Source organism: Lissotriton vulgaris, chromosome 3_1 (assembly GCF_964263255.1).
Source record: "Lissotriton vulgaris chromosome 3_1, aLisVul1.2, whole genome shotgun sequence".
NCBI classification, from domain to species: domain Eukaryota; kingdom Metazoa; phylum Chordata; class Amphibia; order Caudata; family Salamandridae; genus Lissotriton; species Lissotriton vulgaris.
The window spans coordinates 145,595,854-145,618,821 of record NC_141689.1 but is presented as its reverse complement, the minus strand read 5'-3'; the positions used below and the strand labels follow the sequence as shown (position 1 = coordinate 145,618,821).

Sequence of the window (22,968 nt, the reverse complement as noted above, 5' to 3'; positions counted from 1 at the left end):
CAGGTCACTTGAGGCAGGGAAGGTGTGCTTGCGTTGCCACAATAATGTACACTGACTGGACAACCAGAGGGTGCTGTGATGAAACAGAGGGTGGCATGGGTGGGCCAGAGGGTGGCATGAGTAGTCAGAGAGTGGCAGTGGTGACAGAGAGTGGCAGTGATGAAGAAGAGTGTCCCAAACAGGCTGGACACGTAGAAACAACAAGTTCGCGAAACTTGCGACCCGACAGGTAAGTTCGCAATTTGCGACATTGTACAAAACCCTCGCGAACTGGCAGAAACCCGCGCAAACACAAAAAAAAAAAATCCGCAAATTCGCGAGAATTCGCGGATTTTGCGGATTGCGAGTTCGCAAATCCGCAAAATTCGCGAACGCGAGATTCGCAAAATTCGCCCATGCTTAGTCTGGAGCCAGGTCAGGCAAAGGCAGGGTCTTGTTCACTACAAAGACTTTCCTTTGAAGTTTGCCTATTTTAAAGCAGAAACTGGTATAAGTGCTAGAACTGTGACACCTCAAAACCAAAAACTTCTAGACTAAGATGATATTCTTTCAAGAGAAAGAGCTGGAGAAGCTGTAGGAGGGTATCTGCCACTCTGCTGGTTGCTGTGTTGGTCTAGCCAGCTGCTTGCTGCTTCTGTCTTAGAGAGTGAAAGGGCTGGACTTTGCTACCTGTATCACGCTTCCAAGGTTCTCCAAGGGGTTGTGTAGGCTTGCCTGCTCTTAAGAAGTCTCAGGGCCATCAAAGACTTGACCTGCAGCTCCTAAACTTCTCTTCTGGGGGTTCAGACCTGCCAAGTTGTACCTATTCCAATTCTGGGCCCTAGGAGGTGGTTCTTCTGCAAAGAAGCCCAAAACTCCATGCAAGGACATTCAGCTCATGTTTTTCTTGATGCATCCTTGCTGTGCGGTAGAAAAACCAATGCATCTCTGTTGCGCAGGCAAAAAAATCGATGTAGCACCTGTTGTGCATCTGAATAGATCGACGCAACCTGACTCCTGAGGACTGTGTCTCCGACACCCGAGACACCCGCTCTGGCTCCAACACAGGCCCAGCTGTGCGGCTGAAGAAATCGATGCATCACCTGCTCGTGGCTCGACTATCAACGTATTGCCTGGTTTACCGCCACCGCATTGACCCCAGCTTTTCAGATTTTCAAGGCACCTCAGCTGTGTGGCAAGTTCTTGATCGAAGTAGCCTAACAGTGAGGTACTGAGGCCACAAGCCTGGGAACCGACGCATTACCTCCCCACGCAGTAAGGAATTGACGCATCAAATCCCCTAGCAGTAAGGAATCAATGCATCACCTCTTTTGACAGTTTGAATTTGATGCATCACTTCCCTTGAGAGTAAGAAATAGATGCATTGCTTTGTTTTTCAGCGCTTCATATCCCCTGCTCCTGTTTTCGTCTCTGATTTTGACACATCTCAAGTCCTTTGCGATAAATGTGATGCATTCATAGTTTTCTATTACTGAACTATTTGAACCTTTTCAAAGTCATAACTTTGCTAATGTATGGCATAATTTTGTCGTTTTAGTCTTGTTTTATTCAGATAAAGATTATTTATTTTTCTAAACTCTTGTGGTGTTCATTTGTAGTGTTTTCACTGTTACTGCTTTACACAGTGCCACTGAGATAAGTCCAACTGTTCATGCCAAGCTTCCAAGGGGGTGAGCAGGGGTTATCTTAACTATGCAATCCCCTTACCCTGACTAGAATAGGAGTCCCTACGTGGACAGGGTGAAATCCACTGCAATTAGAGCACCCCATTTCTAACACCAGTCCTTTGGTTTGAACCAACAGCAGAGCTACAGCAGTTCCTGACCTGACAATGGCTGCCCCTGTATCAATCTACTAGAAAGCCAAGAATAGACATATTCAAGTCAGAATCAGATTTTTTTCAGTTCCCTTTTTGAATCATAAAACATAGAAAAACAATAAAATAAACAGAATGCATAAAAGTAAGGGACTAAACACCTCAAGAAGTGTATACATTTAAAAGAAAAATGCAAGTTAATTTGTAATTTCCTCATTCTAACAGCCTACTGGATGTAACAAATAACCACAGAGCAAATAAGCACAGGATCTAATAGTTTGAGATATGCAGGTGCTGGTCGACACTGTATAAAGTTCAATTTTGTCAATGATGACTTCAAATAATGCTTTAGTGGAGAGATATAGTATTTACAAAAAACATAAAGTGCAGTGTGCCTTTGTTTGGAACAAAAACACAAAGAGGTCCAAGGAGTTTTTTTGGACCAGCGAGTACCAACTCCTATCTTAACACAATACACAACAAGTACTCAGGTTTGTGCACCAGTATTGTGAGGGGCTGCCAATTTGGAGAAATAAATCTGTCTCCGTTGCTATAGAAACAGGTGTCTCTTTGGGGCGAAAAAAACCCTCACCTACTCTGAGGTAGCATGCTTCATCCTAGGGTGCTCCTCACACTACAACCTATGATGTGGGATGCAAATCCCTCTAAAACAAGGAGTTCTTTGAATGGCCATTCCTATGTGAGTTCAATATGTAGGTGGTGGGACATATGGCAACAAGAATTGTGAGTTAAAACTACCTACTGGTGTAGCTCAATTAATGTATGATGTCCCTAATGGATAGGATTAAAAACAAAAGGTAGGGAAAAGATGCAATCCTAGCATGATAATCAGGGAAAAGATTCAACCCTTGCGTGATGATGGAGTCAACATGTTCCTTCCCTTCTGTTACCATTTATTTGTTGTAGGGGCATTCTTCAAGACCTATATTTAGTCACTCTGCCACGAATAACCAGAAAAACTGGGTAAAATTAGTGTATACAATGGAGGAAATAAAAAATACAACCAATGGTTCAGTAATTTGCAAAAATAACCAACTGTTGCCTGTATCCAAAAGAGTCTGGTCGGGCCTCAACTTGCGCTCCCCTGTTATGGGAAGTGCCTGCTGCGTTCAGGACCCAAACCAGACTCTTGCTGCTCTTGCCAACCACACCATCATCTACATATAAAAGAACTGGAATCAGGTGCCTACCAACTAGAGACTGATCTTTACATTTTGAGTTTGGGAACTTATTGATACAGTTAATTTAAGGTGTAAATAAGTAAGGGGCATAGACACACCTTTGTCTAACTCCCCACCTAATCTGTAATGGGGGTTGCACTCTCCTTCAAAGCTGTAATGGACCTTGGCCGTAGCATAAAATATATTTGACTAAGGAAAGTTACTCTTTTTTCCTCCATTCCTGTTGATCAGATAGTCAATCACCGTTTTGCATGGTTGGCACAGTGAAATGCATTGCTAAAGTTCATGAAACCTTTCCTAGCACTCATACTGTTCCCTATTAGGAGATTTAGATTTGAGCTTTGTTCCACAGTGCTCAATCCTTTCTTAAAACTTATTGTATGTCTGACCGAATGCAATTTTCTTCTTCCTAGATTGGGACCAAGATGTAGGTCGGCCTTCTCCTTCAACGACCCTAGGTACTTGAGTAAAGATCGGTGCCCATGAATCAATTACATTTTTAAAACCATCCACAGGGATGCCATCACACCCTGGTGCTTTCCCTAAGCTGATTTTATTAATCACAGCACATGCTTCATCCAGGTCAAACGTCATAGGTCTACTACTGGGGTCGAGAGGAATATGCCTATCTAAGGTATCATTTGATACCATCTGTTGTGGATCAGATATCTTTTCAAAATGATCCACCCATTCCATATCTGAAATTAGGCACTGTATGGAGGTGATGTGGCATCCTTAGAAAATGGAGCACTGACAGTCTAAAACAATGTGGAACATTTAACCTCACTTGCCATAACCAAATTGTCCTAGGTTTCCTCTTTAATTCTGTTTTTCCTTAACTGTAGTACTTTCTAAGTCGAGCCCTGAGCCAGCGCACAAGCGCTGCTCTGGGGTTGATATGTGGTAATAGACTATGGGGGTGAAGCCACGCCAACTCCCCTACCCACTTTTTTCATTGGCATGTGTCTTTGTCCTTTCTAAATGCTGCCTTCCGATTGTTTTATAGACAGTTAGTCCCTCCTTATGATGGCCAAATCGTCATTTGTATCCTTCCATGGCTACTGGCCCCTTTACTTCATGTTGCAAGAGCACTATTTTCTTCCCGCCTCCTTGTCCCCTGCCCACCCGCACTCCCGATTGCAATGCAATAGGTCTAGCATAAATGCGAGTCCTATTGCATTGCAAATGCTTGATTTTTTATACATTTGAATCAACAATTTTGAATGTCTAAACAGTTCCTATGGATAGGATGTAAAGTGGTCATCAACGTTTTATGTTTCCTACTGCAAGATTTATCAAACCATACATGATGCTAACCATTTTCTTACTTTTAGGTGAAAAGGGCCTTAATGGAGCCTCATTTTTGAGTAAAAAGAGATCCTGAAAATGCTATATTTGGCCTCCTCATCCATGTATATCTTAAAATCATTTGAACACTGTGTCAATAGGGTCGATAAAGATGGGGTTGTATCAGCGCCCCATTTAATCTCACGGCCATTATTCCTTATACCGTATATATCCTTTACTAAGTCAAAGGAATTGACTACACTGCAACTAATACGAAGACCCCACACAATCGGATCATGATCACTCATCCAAATTACAATTACAGTGTATTAACAGACTATACCAATTAGGTACAGGTGCTTGTCCCCACTCTACTTGTAAAAGTGAGGGTAGGGGTCTCTGATGTACCATGTACATAATTAGAAAACAGAATGTTATACTTTATAAAAAAATATAATTCGATGCTTCCACATACAGATTATGGGCAAAATGTGATTGTTCCTCCCCAGACAGCAATCATTCCATATATCTCCTTAGGTGGAAATGCAGAGAGTTGAGCATTGAAGTCCCCTGCCCATGGGACATACAGATTCTCCTCTCAATCAAGGATGCCTTTTTCTAATTCTTTTCCCAATCTACAGATTTGCTCACTGATTGATTATTGTAATAGTTAATAATTAACAACATGTTGTCTTCTTCTATTTCCGGACCCAAAATTGACATTATGGTGAGCCCATCTGTGTCCACAACATTTTCATTGATAGGCAGAGAGATGTCAAACTTGTCAAACCCTCTTTTGCCCAGATTTCTAGAAAGAATCACAAGGGTGTGATAGATTATTACCTGTTCATGTGAAATTTTTCCACTTTATGTTCCTTGCAGCTATATAATTCTAAATTCAGGGATAAAGCTTAACCAGTCATCATTATCAAGTTAGATGTAACACCCACAACGTATTAAAGTCTTTTTGGTTCAGTCTGAAACTAGCGACAGGTCGGTAGACCAGGTTTGTAGCCCTGGGGAATTTCAGAAGCATGATGAAGGTGCAAGGCTTACCTTTTATGTGTTATGTTATGTTATGTTAGTATGAATTTGTAGAGCGCACGTTCACCCTGGGGTTTCTTGGCGCTGTGTACGGCTGGGGAACCCGTCCAGGCTTTCCCTGTGAGATGGTTCCTATTGGGCATCCCCAAGGTGAAGCCAGGCATCCCCGGCAGTGAGGGGGCCGTTGTGGAGATTAAGCAAGCTATTGCCCAGAGTTGCAGCGTGGGACCCATGGTTAGACAGGCACCGAGGAGAGATTTATCAAGCCTGCTGGCATTGGTTCCGTACCCTGCCGCGTCGGGAATTGAACCCTGGTCCCGGGCCGACCTCTGCTTCTGGGTCTGCCGCCTCTAACCGGTGAGCCACACTTCTCCACTATTGCACCCTATTGAATTGGTGCATGCTGTTTGCTGATGTCACATAAAGATTCTTCTATTTGTACTGGTATGCTTTGTTTATTTAAAAGTACCTCAGGTTTAGGGGGTCTGTATGGTGGGATTGCCCCTGTCCCTCGGGCGCCGGACAGGTCAGCGACTCTGTACACCAACGCTCAGGCCAGATTTACCATGGTCAGAAACACTGTAGGAAAAATGTGGGGGCGGGTCCACCATGACATGCCAGTAGGCAAATCTATGGTGTCTTTCCAAAGACGCCCACCATCAAGGTGGCAGCGGACAAAGTTGCATCTACAGGACAGGAGTACCACTATTAATGCCCCCCACACTGGGATTTTTCTTTCAGTGTGTGGGGGACATTTCTTGGCTTTTTCTCTCTTTGGCTTCCATTGTCCACATGGCAGGCCCAGAGAGAAAGGATGCCAACACGAATGGCAGCGTGGGGGTCACCATAAATGTGGCAGCCCATAGGCATGCCTTTTCCTCAGGAGTATGGCATACCTTCACCTTCTGAAGTAGACAGGGTAATCGAACCTTCGGTGGACAGTACATCTACTACTTGTAGCAGCTAACCTGTTATTGCCCTCCTCTCAATAAGGGCTAATGTGTCCGGCTAGGACATGGTAACGCCTTTGTGATTTTGATAATGCAGCATTTGGAAAACACATCCCTAACAGATCTAGACAATGCTCCTGAGATAAATTAATGATGTGCTGTCTCCTGCACCTACTAGATAAGAGATGCAGACATTTCAACAAAGCGCCAGTCACCTATATGACCATACATTCTTTCGCACAGCCACCCACTGATAGTATTATGATAGTCACAGTGAATAGGTCACCCAGGGACCAAAATCTGATTCTTGCGTTCCTGGTGAATTTAGAAAGATAACCGTGATATGATGTGAATTCCTGTGATGTCAGTGGGTTTAGAAGGCTATGTGCTATCACCTCAACTGCTCTCATGAGTTGAATTGGGTGAAAAAATTAGTGTTAATATTTCATCTAATTGTTACTGTCTCCGGCAATGATGCGAGGAAAGCGTTTATTACATGGTGTGGTTGTGCGATCTCACCGTTTAATAAACTCACAAACCCATCTTGGGTCCAGTCCGACTTGTTTGTAAAAGGTTAGCTCAACACTGGGTAGATGTGGCTTTGAGCAATCATGCTTAAACAAAAGAACAAGGGCAAAGCATTTAGAAGTACTAAAACAGCTGGGAACAAATAAACATGACACAAAGGAAATCCAGCACCAATTTGTAAAACCAGCTTGCATTTTATTTTATTTTTAGAGACCAATATGAACAAAATCCACCTGAGCGTTTCAGAGATAAAAAAAGATTAAGCAAATAGTAAATCACTCCTTTTCACTCAAATCCCAAACAAGCAATGGCAACTAAAGGAGTTGGCGGTTACTTTGGAAACTTTAGTAAAGTTGTTGTAGGCCACTCTGGCTTTCTTTGAGTGACCAACCCAGCAGGTAGCAAGGTGCATGGGCTAATAAGGCTTGGTATGACACTTACCTTGAAGTCAAAGCAGTCTCCAGTACATTTCTAGGTTCTAGGGGCAAAGCACCATAAACTTCAATGGAGTGGTCCTGATGCAAGAGATACAGGATAATGAAGAGGCTGTTTCTGCAATTGTGTCTTCCTGGGGCTACTCCTCGATCCATGGGTCATGGTGCGGTGACTTTGGCCACAGAGGTCAATGTACCTCGAAGCCCGGCTGAAGTCCAGCCAAAAACTAGTTGCCACTTGTCTACTGGTCTCTTGTTACAGCGAAACTAGTGGTTCCCTTCAAATGAGGCTTGTGTCCATCTTGAGTGACCACACTGCACTTCAATGGCTCTGCTGGACTTGGGGGCAATCTTTGAGCATCAAGACTTGGTCTCCCGGGCTACGCTTAAAAGATCAGTGTTGGCCAAGCAATTGTGTCTACCAAGCCAGCCTTCTTCAGCTTTTGCTGCCCTGTGACTGTAACAGGGAGTCAGCCAACTGACTACCAGGACCTCATTTATGAGGTTTTGGAGTGGGGTAGGGCAAGCAGCAAGTTACCTTGCTGCTCTGCCCTATGTCAAAGTGAGAGACAGGGATGCATTGTATTTATCCAATGAGGTGCATCCCTGTTCTTTCCCCTGCACTGGTGCTGTTTTGGTAGCCTAGCACCAATGCAGACACCCTTTCCCTATGGTGCAAAGGTGCTGTGTTGCAGGCAGGATTGTTTTTGTGCAGGAAGGCACACCTTTCTGCACAAAAAACAATTCATAAGGTGTTTTCATCCTCCTATGTATGCTGCGGAATGCAGCCCTTGTGGAAAGAGGAAATAATGAGGAGAAATAAAGATATTTCTCCTCATTACATTTGCCCTGGCGGAGGCATAAGATTTTGAGAAATTCCCAGGTTGGCCAGTCCATGTAAATCTGGAAATGCGTCAAAACACCTGAGTGTTGCATGGGAACACCTACTGCAATGTCCTTAGAATGCCTCTATTATCAGAGTAAGGTGATGCAATGATTTTTGATGCATTGCCATACTCAAGAAACATGAGCCCACTTAAAGCATCATGGCTTTGCATGGCTTAATAAATCTGACAGAGAGCCTTGTGTCACACATGTTTCACTTTGCATGGTGCAAACACGAGGCAAGGCTCTCATAAATATGCCCCTTAGAGTAATTTCTGTCTGGGGCTCAGGGGCAACTTTTGTTTGAGCAGGGCATCATAAGCAGAGTCCTCTCTTTGTTAGCCCAGGTGCACCAGCCAGTTGGAGAAGAGATAAACAGTGATTTTACCAACGCAATCACGTGCAAGAGCGGAAGCAGATTGATAGGTCACGTCTCTTCTTATTGTAATGATCGCTTGAGGGCGGCGTTGCTGAAATCACTGTTTATCTCGTCTCAAACTGGCTGATGGAGCACGCATGAGATAAAATCGTTTTCTCAGACCACAATCTCCTGGTGTGGGTATACCAGCTCTTCAACTTCGGAATCAATCCAGATCCCAATCCACCGACTCAATAGGATCTCGGGTATTTCTTCATTGGGGCTGTCAACAGTTGCTTCCCCACTCCCTAGTCCTGATGAAGACCCAGCTCTGACGCATATTAAGCTGCACTTCTGCCCTGGGTTGAAACGTCGATGTTGCAGTCACACTAGTCTATGCAGCTTCCTTGACCCCATTATAAAGTCACACTTGGGCTGTGTATTTATGCTTGAAGGAATGGAAAGTTCAACATAACTGTTTTTGGATTGTCTTATATGTTACCCATTTGTGTAGTATACGTATAGTACTTTTTCACTTATCACCACAAGTCACCTTTCCTGCACTTCAATAACTTTATCGCTGTGTATTGTATTGCTTTATTGACAGCCACATGCATTGATATGTATACAAATATTCATACAATACAATCATCATTTTCAACTAAAATATTTTGTCTCTGTGATGTGTTCCATTTATCCCAATTTGGTTCTTGAAAAGTGTTGTTGAACCATTTTCTTACATTAAGTTTGTAATGTTTGCTATTAAAAATTGAAAATTGAGGATGAATTACATACATTGAACAAAGGATTTGTTACTCTCCCGACAGAACCACTTCTTTACATACCTTTCAGACGTTAGCTCAGCTGAGTTGTCAACATGTAACCCTGCGCTTGCCAATGAGGCTATTAGCCTTTCTAGGGTAAAATGTTAATTTGGGATTTTTACTGACGGTACGTGTAAACAAAAATGTCCAACCTTTTAATATACAACTACCCTGTGTTAGGGCTTGATAAACCTGCCTTGGGGTGACTTATATATTAAAAAGGAAGGTCTGCACTCTGCCATTATTTTAAATGGGAAAGTGGAGTTAGCAGTTTGAAAACTGCTCTGTCAGCCAGCAATGGCAGGCTGGAGTCATGCTTTTAGTTTGTCTCACTTGTGGTGGAACAAAAAATGCTGCATCCATGTGAGACCCTTTAACTTACAGGTCATGGGTACCCCTGTAACATATACTGGGGACTTATAAGTTAGCATATGCCTATTGTCGGTGAGCTAGTCAGACATACACCTTTTACAGGTCTGGGCACTGGCGTGAGGCCTGGTTGGTCAGGACTCAGTGCACTCTCAGACTCGAAAACCCAGCAGCATCAGTTCAAATCTTTGGAGAAGAAGGCCAGAAGGCCAAAAACGAATGTAAAATTATACAACACAGATTAATCACCCAGAGCTATATTTAATTAATTTCCCCTGATTTGGAATCTAATGCAGATGGTTGTCACATGTAAATTAAAGTGTAGCTAGGCTGGTCCTGCTCACCTGAGAAGAACATTGGATCAGGGCCTGAACCAGTCAGGAGATTTCATTTTGGAGCACTTGCACTGATTGTGCACCAATGACCTCTTTTGAGAATACTGAGGTATTTACATAATTACAAGAGTCAAGAGTTGATCTTTGGAATGTGCCACGTTTACACAGAAGTGATGCCACTGTTACACTGAAAAGCAGGACCATAATCTGAGCCACTTGGATGGCATTAAAAGCAGTAAACGAGGAGCCTTCATCCTTCTCCACTGTGCCTGTAGGGGCAGAAAACAAATGCCAGTCATTTTTACCACAACCTCTCTTTACCTTTCAATAATTTCAATAATTTTAAATAGTCACACAGTTGTGTCTTTGCGTTACATAATGAGTTGTACAAAGAAACATGCAGCCTTATTCACAAAGGTCAATCACACAGAATGGATGAGAGGCAACACTATCACAATTAGCTCTATTCAGTAAGAAGTACAATTTCAAACAAGTTACTCCATAACTTCCAGTTTTAATAGGATATTCTTTTATTCTTTTGGTGAATCAGATATCTTCATTTGATCTTTTTAAACATACAGATGCAACCAACGCGTTTCACCCCTAAACAAGGGCTTCTTCAGGGCACTATAGTTAAAATGCAGCAATCGATCAATGTAAAGGTGGCCAAAGTCCTGCCACGACTCCAAGTTCCTCATCACCTTAAATATACAGTCCGGTAGATATGCACTTGAGAAAAGTCGATTCCTGATTATATACAGCAATGCAACATTTACGCCATGTCAAATGAGTTATGATAGTACCTAATCTAATATAATCTAGTCAATTTGTAGAGCGCATGGCTACTCGGGGGCCTCCCACCGCTAAGTTAGACTAGAGGATCAACAAATAGGAACTGAGTGGGGGAAGGATAGAGAAAAGCCATGTATTAAGATCCTTCCTGAAGGCAGGTTCAGATTCAGACTGGCACAGTGAGAGAGGCAGGGAGTTCCTGAGTCTGGGTGTCAGATGTTTGACGTAACGGCCACCTCATCTAGGACCCTACTTGTGGACCGGTGCCTTGGGACTTTTAGGAGAAGGAGCCCAGTAGCTTTTTGAATAGTCTGTAGTCTCTTCTTAACATAGCATGGGCACCCTAAGTAAAGGGAATTCCCGTAATCCAACTGAGATATGATCAAGCCTGGATGATGAGTCTCTGTGCCAAAGGGGATAGGAGATCCAACACTTTCCTTACAAGCCTTAGAATACAAAAGCATTTTTACGCTAGCGAGTTCGCTTGAACTTCCATTGTAAGCCTGTCATCTAACCAGATGTCAGGAGTCATTATTTTGTTTTTCAGGGTAGGAGCAGCTACTAAGCATTCCGGCCAGGGGAGGGGCTCACTCTTGTCAATGTTGTTGCCTAACAGCATAAGCTCTGTCTTGTCCCCGTTCAGTTTAAGGAAGCATTTGACATTCAGTGAGTCACCTCTTTAAGGCAGGGAACACGTTGATTAGAGTGAGGGCCTAGTTTGCCTCTCTGAGGATTGTTAAGACTGCCAATATTCCACGTCATAAACGTGAAGTCTGCCCACTGTTGATTCCTCCACAGTCACCAACCTGAATTTATTTTATAGGTATAGTCGTGTGTTGGAAGCAAGGGGCATTCTTGTCCAGCATACCACAGAAACAAAAAGAAAACAGAAAGTAGTACCCACATAAACAAAAACCATCCTCCACCCACACTAGGCAATAGTGACCTCGCGAATCCCCGCAACAACTAAAAACCAAAAAACCCAACATGTCAACCATTGAATACACCTAAGGGAGCAGACAACACTGTGGCAATCGATACTTTCATTGAATACTTATTACGGGTATATAGCCGTAGGGTTATTAGCAAAGGGTTATTTGAGGTGAATATAGGACAGGCTTTTAACATAGATAATCAGCGTACGGGAACAAAAAGTGAATGGCAGTGTTTTTAAATGAGCCAGGGAGCATTTGAGGCTGTAGGGAAGATGTCTGCACTGGCAGAAATGTGGCGATCCGGAGGCGAGCGCCTGGGTGGTATGGGAGGTTTGTTAGGGCCCAGCTGCTTGCAAAAGGTCAGTGCCTCTGAGGAGTGTGACACATGGAGCCTTGCTGGATATAACATGCCACACTTGAACCCGCTGCTTAAGCCTGCTTGCGTAGTAGGCTTTTGAGTGGTTGAACATTTGCTGTGCCTCATTGACATCAAGTGTAAAGTCAGGTCAAATTGAGATCATGGTGCCTTGATACTGTAATGGACCTTGCTGGGGGGATAATAGCAGGCCACAATAGGGTGAGGGTAGGCCCCCGGGGGAGGGACTAGGACCCATTGATCTGTGAGCCCTTTCCACCACAAACGTAGAAGTGAAGTGTTGTGTGCAAATAGATCAAAGAGCAATCTCTACACAAAGTGGTCAGAGCACATGGATTTTCACTCCAAGGATTTCCGCTGGGTTACAAAAACTCAGCAGCCTTCCCTCATGTTCCTCCAACGGGCTGAAAATATGCTGCTTGTGCTGCAATTTAGCGCCGGTGGTGAGCACAGCGATGAAAAATCAGCGCATACAGCACCATTCATTGCCCAAGAGTGCGTGCCCTTTCAAGTTCACTTTGCTGAAAATCTACCTGAACTGCAGCAAATGTGCTCAAGCAGCAGCCCTCTGACTGCGACCGTCCGCAGTAGAAAATTGCACTAGGGGACACCACATCGCCCTCAGAAACTTGTAATTTCTGGAGCCGTACAGCAGAAAAAATATGCCACGCGGTGATTGCCGAAATTTGGCTGGAACTCTGTGTCAAAGAGTAAAGTGGAGTGGCCAAAATTTCCACCAATTCTGTGGATGGAATGAAATATTCCACCCACCCCTAGTCGAAAGGAATTAATAGCCCGGCGCTACAACTTCCAAACACCGACACCCCATTGGTGCTGCCTTGTATATAAATGTTTTACACTTTACAGGAGGAAAAGCAATATATCCTCAGTTCAAATATCCAGACATCCTCCCTTTTTTCATCTAAACTATTGAAGTGTGTGTATTTATTTGTTTACAGACTTGCTGAAGGGGCGGCCCCTGAAACACGTGTTGGCTGTCTGTATCTGTTGGAAATCTATTAAAGCAATTGTATCCTAGATGAAGACTCAATAAATAAAGATAGACTATTTTAAATGAAAGGATGAGTTCTTTTGGATATATGAACTATTGACGCCTTATTGCTTTACCTCCAGTGGAACATTTGGGTCTACATTTCTGAATGCCTACCTTTCAACCATAAGAATAAGCCCATGTGTAACTTCTGTTCGGATTGGCTGGGAGGTCTGTGGTACCCTCTCCTCTCCATGGATTACAAATTGAAAATCAGGAAAACATGATCCGTAGGTACCACAGACTCGTATTGTTTTCTGTGGGCACAGAATCTGCCCTTCTCTGTAGTCTGCACATGGAGTGCACTTGGCAGTGCTAAAAACTGGAAAAATGGATAAAGAAATTAAAATTTAAAAATGGATAAGTCTGAGTTGTCCCATGCTAAATGCTAAGAAGACGAAGGTCCTCATCCGTGGCAAGCAGCTTTCAATCTGGTCAACTGCTTGGTGGCCTGACTCCGTGAGTCCTTTACCTTTACCTAAGCCAGCAGTCAAAAATGTGGACATCTGGTTTGACAATCGAATCACTAGCCCAGCAGGACAATGTTTTGGGATTTTAAAACACTTTCTTGCCCGAGTCAGCTAGGAAGAGAGTGATGCAGTCTCCAATCATGTCCAGACTAGACTACTGCAACATACTGTGGGTCTCTCAGTCACAACTAATAGACTCCAGCAAGTGCAGAACATGGCAGCTTGGCTTCTAATAAATCTGCTTAGATGCTTCCCCTCGGCTTTTGCTCTGGAAAAGTTGCATTGGATTCCTTATAGGAAACCTGTTCCTTCAAAAGCCATGTGCCATAGCCACAAAATTCTCAACAGCAAAGGCCCTAGTTGTTTGCATCCTTTGGTTGCTACCTACTCCCCATAGAGAACCTTTTGGCATATTATCAAGGGCTTTATCTCCGCTTTTTTGGCTTTAAAAGCCAGAGAAGCGGAGATAAAAATATCGCCCTATCAACAACAGGGTGCTAACATGCAAAATCACATGTTAGCACCCTTTTCCACTACGCTTCCCTTTGCATCTCTAATGAGATGCAAAGTGGGCATTCCATAACAAAATAATAGGAGAAATGTCGCTGAGCGACATTTCTCCTATTATCAAGCTTCACGCTAACCACGGTTAACGCTCCTTTTTTACGTCTGCTATTTTTCAGACTTAGCCATGTAATCCAAAGGGAGGTGGATTGCATGGCCAAGTCCACCAAGGGCTATCAACAAGGATATCCCTATCCTTGTAGTTTTATCGCTGCATTACCAGCGATAACCTCCCAAAATGCCGCTATCGCTGGATATTTTTTCGCCTAGGCGGTTAGCGTTGTTAATAGCACGATAACCAAGCAATATTATCCAGCGATAGCGGGAGTTAACAAAATTAACGCTAAGCGCCCTTAACGTTAATTTTCCCTGTTCCTTGTTAATATGCCCCCTTGAGATCAGCTGGCGCTTCCGTAGCGTGTATTCCCACCATCATAAAGAGCTCGTACGGGAGGATGCGCATTCAGTTTTCTGGCAACCAAGTTGTAGAACTCCCTGCCTCTCGTGCTTAGGCAGGACAAATCAAAGCTCGTAATGAGATTAAATTAATGATGTTGCTGTTAGATATGGAATATAAATAGTAACAATTAAATAGTTGTGGAAAGGCAGTCATTTATCATTTTTTTAGGAAGTAGGCCGTTACGATTAGTATGCATAGATCGTCTCTGTAAAGATTTTGAAGCGGTACAAGGGTTAAAGCACATACAAGACAGTTTTCCCATGTAAAAACTGGGACTTCTTGGGGTAGACTGTGGAGTTGCGGATGCCATGTTGTGAAAAACTGCATTTGTCAGTTATTTTCCCGGGTGAAGTGGGACCACAATGTCCACTAAGGTTGGAGAGTGCCATCCTTGATATTAGACTGGAATTCAATCAGCAGAGCATCTCATCTCAGTGACAATATGCGCTTGTGAGGAGCACAGATTTCTTGTTCTAAGGGCTTTCAGTACCTCAGAGTGCCATTCCTGTATGCCAGTGGCCTCAATGGCCTCCCAGAGATGCATCATTGTACGGTCTACAACAGTGCTTTAAATGGGCCGGTACTCGTCAGTACCGGCACTTCTCTGGAGCCAGGGAGAGTACCGTTACTCTGATCAACAGCATGGCAGGCTCAGGTTAGGTTTCTCCTCCAGGGCAGAGGCCACTCTGCTTCCGAGGAACTGGTAAATAACACGGCTGAAGCAGCCTTTTGCAGATTTGCTGGCGAAGATTCCAGCAGCGCCCATTTGAATGGGCCAAACTGCAGGCGGTTGAGAGGGCTTGTGTTACGCTGTGTTCACAGGACAAGGTCTCTAGACAGACCCGCACTGTGAATCAGGTGCGAGCGACCATTCGGGTGAAAGTGCCATCATGACTTTTATCTTGTGTAAGGAGTTAATCTGTTTTCTTTTTTTTTTTTACAGAAACACACTCCTTTTGTGTTTTAATATATGCTGCAACTGGTACAGAAGTAATTATGTATGATCATATTTTGCCCTTAGTCCCGCCTCTAGCCCCGCCCACTTGCCACCCCTCTATTTTAATGAGTATCTGCACTTATTTTTATCCATTTAAAGGACTGGTCTACAAGTATTAATGCCAGACCAAGAAATTGCAAAAAACACGCAGTGCTGAATATCCCGTAACCCGTATGAGCTAAGATGAGTATCGGCCAATAAGAGGACAAAGAAGGACGCAAACATAGAATGTGCATCAGGTCGGCTCCTTCAGCATTACAACCCAGGCAGCAGGCATCTGCATTGGGAAAGTATTCATTTATTTTCAGCTAGTGACAAATGGGACCAAATCAGAATATTGACTTATATGTATAGAAACCTGGCATTTCTGGATATTTCGGAGTGATATGTCTGGATTCTCCCTCATTTCTTGTCATGGAATGCCCTGTCCGAACTCAGTCTCCTATCTGTGCTGTAGGGTCATCAGAGGGATGTGTGTGTTCTCCTATAGCTTTAACCAGCCAGGTGACTAGTCTGTGCACCTTTCCCATGCTATTGGGATATTGTATGTCTTCTTGCCAATGGCCGAATGCACGGCTGGTGTACAAGCAATAAGGAGAAAGAAGAAGAATTTGTGCCAGTTTATCCAGAGATCAGATACACTAGCAAAGGAGTTAAGTGTTGACACATTAGTAACAGGCACCTCAGTCGCACCTCTCACATATACTAACTTGTCGTCAACATATAATGACACTGGGGGCATGATTCACCCCCACAGTTGTCGAGGATTCTCCGCACTCGAGGCGGAGTCTTCGCAGTGTGAATTCTCGTTGCAAAGATTCTGCCCCAAGTGCGGGGACTCCGCCACGAGTGGAGAAGCCCCTTGTGACTCAGGCCCTCAGTGGGTATGGTCACCTAATGGGATACCCATACCTAGCCATTGTACTATAGTTTAATAATCAAAGGCCCACAAGCCCATCACAACACGGCCCCTTATGGGCCCAGGCAACAGTCCATGCTGCTTGACCACAGTGGCTGGCAGCTAAGCCTCAACTCCATGATGTCAGAGAGGGGCCAGGCCTGTATGCATCTCCCTCCTGCACACACAAGGCAGTCTATTACAATTAGAGCCAGGAGACTTCAGTCCCAGCCGGCAGCACCACAGGGCAATGCGGGGGGTAGGGGAACCAACAGGACCAACTGCACCTCACAAGCCCTCTTCAAGACAGGAAGGGGTGCAATGCATCTGACACAGCACAGACTGACCTCCTGACTAAGTGCTGGGGTCAGATGGCATCCTCGCACAAGGATTTTAACAGATTATCTGTCTCTGACGGTAGAGCAGTAGAAATATACTGCTGCCATCTTGACTGTTGTAGCCACGCGTCATCTATAGTGTTGACCTAGGCTTCCTTGAGTGCTTAGAACCTGCTTGGACTGCTATAAGCTGGGATCAAGGTGTCAATGCCATCATGAGGTGCTTAGCACTGCTAAGCCTGACTCTTACTGAAGACAGCGTCCCACAGCCCAGCCCGACTGAAGGTGAACTCTGGAGGAGCCTGCTTGATGAAGCACTGAAAATATGAGGGTAGGCTGTGAGAGAGCCCGTCACCTCTAGGACGCCATGAACTCCCTTCCATGAGGTCAATGCACTTTCATGCAAGAAGTGCCCTGTGATGTGGCCCGTTCCCTTTGGGGGGTGGGCATGTGCCTTGTGAAAGGCACCCCACGGATGGCAATTGCTGATGTAAATCTTTGCCCCACGCAGATGTGAAGCCTTGCGTAACTCTACAAGGAGCACCAGGTGAGCGGGCCCCCAGTGACCCACCTTCAGCTCACCCTGTGCCCTTTGTGGCAACACTCAAAGCTGCTCTGGAAGTGACCATCAAAAGCTGCAGAGGAGAATTAGTCTCACCTGCATGCCCACAACAGTCATCAAGACCTCTGTAATGCTTCTTCAGCAGAACTCTGCAGCTGTGACTATCTAACTCTGCCCACAATGTGCAGGACGGATGTCTGCAGATGAGTTCCTTTGTTAAAGGACTGTGTGACACTGATCAGGGGCTCACTGAGGAAATACCTACAATGTGATGCATATGTGCACAGTGCAATTAGTGAGAGTAGACTCTGAGCTTGGCTAAACCCTATATTAAATGTGTATAGGAGTGTACCACTGCTTTCCTGTGCACATCCTATCCCCGACTAACCATAGAATGTGGTAGAACGACATTTACAGACACATTATTTAATAGATAACACATAATGAAGGTCTTATTCCTTTTTCCACTGCTTGGTAAGTCTAAGTACTGTGGGTGATACCTACCCTGCCTAACCTAGATGTTTTACCCTGCACCAGCCTCATAAGGTAGCTTTGACTGATCTGCCACACTCCCTTTTGAAAGTCAAAGGCTGGAAATAAAACTCTTGCCCTTCCTTTGAGCTGCGGTTGTACGTGGCTTCTGTATTTCCAGTGACAGGAACAGTACTTGGTACAATGAAAAGGCCTCAAGTCCCACGGTTGGGTCCAGTAGCCCCTGCATGACCCGGGCCCCCCTGAAAGGGGTTCTGACAATCACATACATACTAATTACATTCAAGCAATACATAAGCCACAAGATGCACAAGATCAAACCATAGCTGTGCACTGCCCTGTCCCTCTGAGCCTCAACAAAAAATATTTTATATGTGCAATTACCTCATAGGAAGTGCCTAGCAATTTCTAGCAAGCGCATAGCAGAGGCCCGTCTGTTTTCAGCACATAAAGAACCTGTGCACTTGACATTGTATTTGTTGGGAACTGTTTATGTAATGCGAGCTGTCGCGAGCGTGCTGCTCATGTCACGGCTCGTGACTAGCTCGTGTATTATAGGAATGTTAGGAATCTTGTTATGTTTCGAATATGTGGAATACTGAGGGTGTACTGTGGTTAGGAGGTTGTTGGGCATTCGCTGGCTAACCTACATGAAGAATGGATGTAAAATAAACCTCCTCTTTCTCCATGATTGCTTCGTGTTATTTGTACCTCAAGATTGGCCTTTGCAACAGTATTCAAGTGGTGCACTCTTCAGTCAGACTCTGATTCATCCGCCTCCCTTCAGTATCAACTGCTGTAAATCCTGGATTATGTAAAGTATCTTTTTGAAGTAGTGTTTATAGGAATCCTTTCACTATACACTATATTAAGGTTGGCCACACTGTCTTTGCGAATGAAGCTACCTTGCTCAGATGCCTTTAGTACTGTAGGGTGTAGCAGTATAAAAGCTTTCAAGATACACTCATTTGAGAAGTGCTCATGCAGTGGCACAATGCCTGGCTTCATAATTGTTTTAATGGATGAACAGCACCAGTATTTATTCCTGATAAATAAATAACCTCCTACAGGATTAAGAGTGGTTTGTTCCAAACAGACCAGTACAAATATCGTTGTTAACAAAACGAATATACACCATGAAGCTAAGCCTTGAGGACATCCGGCAGAAAGTACACATTTGCAGAGCAAAGAATCCAGTTACAACTATTTTGTTGGCGAAAACAGGCGCCCAGTGACCCACAAGGCGACATATAATAATTATTATTGAAATTAGGCTTGACTGAAAGTAATTCTATGAGCCTTTATTATCTAGTGATTTGAGTGAACACAAACAGCCTTCAAACTGTATAGCACTCTTTTGCCATTTAAAAAAATTAAATAAACGATTGTGACAGATTTTGGCAATATTCTTGGTCATACCAAGGACATAAATCAAGGGTACATGTAGAATCCCCAATTTATGGAGCTTAAGTTCTAACTGCCCCAAATATCTATATTGGGCTCAGCACTGAGTGGAAAAGTCTCAACGCTTAAGGATTTAAAGAAACGCCTTTAGTACGAGGTGACACATGAACTTGAATGGGACTTTTTAAAAAAAAATATATTCATAGTTTAAAATCAATATTTCTCCTGATTCTAAATGCTTCCAAATTGTGCTGAAAAGGTCTCAGAAACATATGAGGCATACTTTCATTTGCCCAGTATCATATTATCTGTACACTTGATTAAAAAAATTCTACTTGATCACATTAAAGCTTGGGTTTCACCTTATAGTATGCACTGGCATTTGTTGCAGAAACTGGGCCAGGGGCACCTCTAGATAAAGTGGTTAATCTAAGACCATACAGCCTGGTGAACTGGAAAAGCCAGGTTTTCAACATTTGAAAGAAACACTGCCCGTTGTCCTCCCTTTTATGTCTGCAACGCCTGATATTTCCTCAGTTCAGTGGCGAGATTGGTGCTGTGTAAGACCTGGGGAGGTTGTTACTTTGGGGTGTCATTCAGGTATTCCGTGTTTGATGCAGGCTACTTTCATGTAGTGGCTAGTGAATGCCTATTGTTCCTAGGGATATTGTTTGAGGTCACTACTACCATGGTGCCTGATCAATGGTCCTTATTTCTATAGTGGTAGTCATTCTTTAGAACCCAATTCATTCCTATGGTAGTATAAATCCGTCTCAGGTTCATTATTGGTTTAGTGTCTGGTTGAAGTTAGTATTGCTATCCTGACTGGTGTGGAGGGGAAACAACGTTTACAACGCATGCTTCACATCTCATGCCATTACAAAGCGGTCATTACAATGACCACGTTGTTACTTCGCAAACCATTACATCGCAAGTTGTTACAACGACTTGCTTTAGGGAGCGTGCTGGTGTTGGATTTACAATAAAACACCTTCCCTGCTGTTGCACAAACTGGAGTAGGAATATTAAATTATACTATTCCTAAATCCAGCGCGCCCCCTACAACAAACCGTTGTAACGACTTGTGAGGTAATGGTTCGTGATGTAACAACACAGTCGTAGTAACGACCGATTTGTAATGGCTTGCGATGTAAAGCATGCGTAGTAATATTGCCTGATAGCCCGCCGTAGCGGGCTATAAAAGGCCCGCTCCCGCGTTAAAGGCCTGAGCCGAAGGCGAGGGACTTTAAGAAGGGAACAGGACTTTAATAGACGGTATAGCCCTGCTACGAAGGGCTATAAGGCTATTAGAACATTCTGCCACTAGAGGGCAGAATGTTTCAAACAAATAAAAACAAAAGCTTCTCGAAGCTCGAGGGAATTTAAATCCCCTCGAGCTCCGAAAGGCCTTTGTAAGACATTGGAATGTTGCTCTGCGGGCCTTTATCGGCCCGTAGAAGCAGGGAGCACTCCATCGTCTTCAATGGAGCTCCCAATTTTCCGATGTTCTAATATCATATATTCGAGTGGAGTTGTGCCAGTATAATAACAGTGCCAAAGTCAATATTTCTATAGTCTCTTCTGAGGAAAATATTACACTAGTGTGGGTCATTCAGTTTACATTGTTCTGGATGTGTAGAAACAGTACAAGATTATTTGGTGGGGTTTATTACTATTTTCATTAGTAGTAAATATTTCTTCTGAGCCTGCTAAAAAACATTATTGCCTCACAGATGTCATTACTTGTGCTGTGCCTAAGTATTGCTCAAGTGCACAGTGGGCATATATATTGCTATAGTTTTTGGAGAGTGTCAGGCCAGTTCTTCAATCCTAAGTGACTCAATAAGGTGTTCATTGTCAAAGAAAGGTTACAGAGGATGACCCCTCGAGAAATCACCGATTATCCACCTGTCAGCTGGCCAAGGTATATCGAGCGAGAATGGTAGGCAGGTCTTTTTCCTATCTCGGGTCGGTAGTCTAGAATAAAGTTCCTTTGGGGTTATGCACAACAGCGGAGACATCGGTTTTTAAGAAAAAATTAAAAGCCTGGCTGTTTTAACAAGTGTGAGAATACTGTCTGCTTTCAGGTAGCCTAGAAGCCGGCCCAGGACACCCCGTGGAGTATCTGTGCCCTTTATACTTCTGACTTCAGCATCAAGAGCAGTTGACAATCCTTTTGACATATGTTATGGCAGAGTTGACTAATGGTAAAGAAATTAAAGATATCAAAGAAATAAGGGGGCATATTAGCAAGGTCCTGCGATAATTATCGCTCAGCGCTTTTAGCCCGTGGATAATTATCGCTGGCTGACGCTGGATTCCATCGCGGAGATAGAGTGCTATCAACAACGCATATCTCCTAAGCGATAGGAATCCATGCGTTATCTGGAAACAGTGTGATTGTCCAGCGATAATCACACTGCAACCAGCGAAACCTTGCTGATAGGGCAGGGTGATTTTAGCCATGTAATCTAGCTCCCATTGGATTACATGGCTAAATCAGGTTACAAGGAAAGAACAAGGAAAGGCTTGGGTCCTGTCACTGTCCGGCCTGGACCACTACTATAAAGTAAACAAAAACAATGGCCGGGCAGATTGAGTCGTTGCAACAATGCGCACCCTAGTAAAATCAATTGCTAGGTTGGACAACCATTTGTATTGGATTAGTTCTTATTTAAAAAAAAAAAAATGTTAAGAAGTTTTTTGGCATCCAAAATACAACACAACATTTACAAAAATACAAAAATACATTCAATCTACTGAAGAAAACAAATCAAACAGAATATTTAAACAAGAAAATTGTAACAGACAATTAACATGGACAACTATGCTATGCCTCAAGTCAATCAATCGTTGAGGCACCAATCCTGGATACGAACTGAACAAGTGGACTAACAAATTGTTATAATAGCCTACTTGTTACCACCTACACAAGATACACAATGAAGTTTGTCACAGATTGCTTTGACTAGGAATGACACAGAAACTGCTTAGTAATTTACAAGTGTGTTGGTTAATTCCTATCAAGCCCTAGCTATTTTGTATCTTGGAGGTAAGAACGTCGACGCGTTTCGAACCCAATCAGATTTTACGGGTTCTCCTCAGGACACGGACTGGGGGTTCGTTGTCACTGTGAAATAATAATTTAAGAACGGTATAAGTAAAGGAACTACTTCTAGCAACCTCTTCGTTCAGACTCAAACACTCTAAAAATAAATGTACCTTATTGATGGAGGGTTCAGATCACTCCCTGTAAACAGATAGCGTAAAGATCTCAGTTAGATACGTTATTGCACTGTCCCAGCTGTGCTACACTTGTAAACCTATGTGACCGTGACATACCTCAAAGGTGCGCAAAGGTTGCGGAAAGGGGGTGCCGGCACACATCAGATATTCATTGTTCGGTCTTTGTAACTAAAGGAAGCAGAGGGACCTTGCGTTATTGCCCGTTTTTTACATCTAAGTTGCTAGGACGTTCGAAAGATTATGCAGTCCTACCTTCGTGTTTTGGGCAGAGTTCGTTCTCACTGCACGCGTGTAGAGGCGACAGCCGCCGCACGGGCTTATCAGCTGTTGATACAAAGAGCGAGCGGTTAG

At 43.7% G+C, this 22,968-nt stretch overlaps 1 protein-coding gene across 2 annotated transcripts in view; it reads right to left on the bottom strand.

The window, feature by feature from the left end:
• Positions 1–7,010: 7,010 nt before the first annotated feature.
• LOC147726113 (CMRF35-like molecule 9) overlaps positions 7,011–22,968 on the bottom strand; it is a 245,911-nt gene continuing 229,953 nt past the window's right edge. For both annotated transcript variants that reach the window (XM_086960219.1, XM_086960217.1), the window contains one exon: positions 7,011–10,301. In XM_086960219.1, coding sequence (XP_086816345.1) covers positions 10,075–10,301 — 227 coding nt within the window. In that variant the 3' untranslated portion in view covers positions 7,011–10,074. The remainder of the gene's footprint in view (positions 10,302–22,968) is intronic.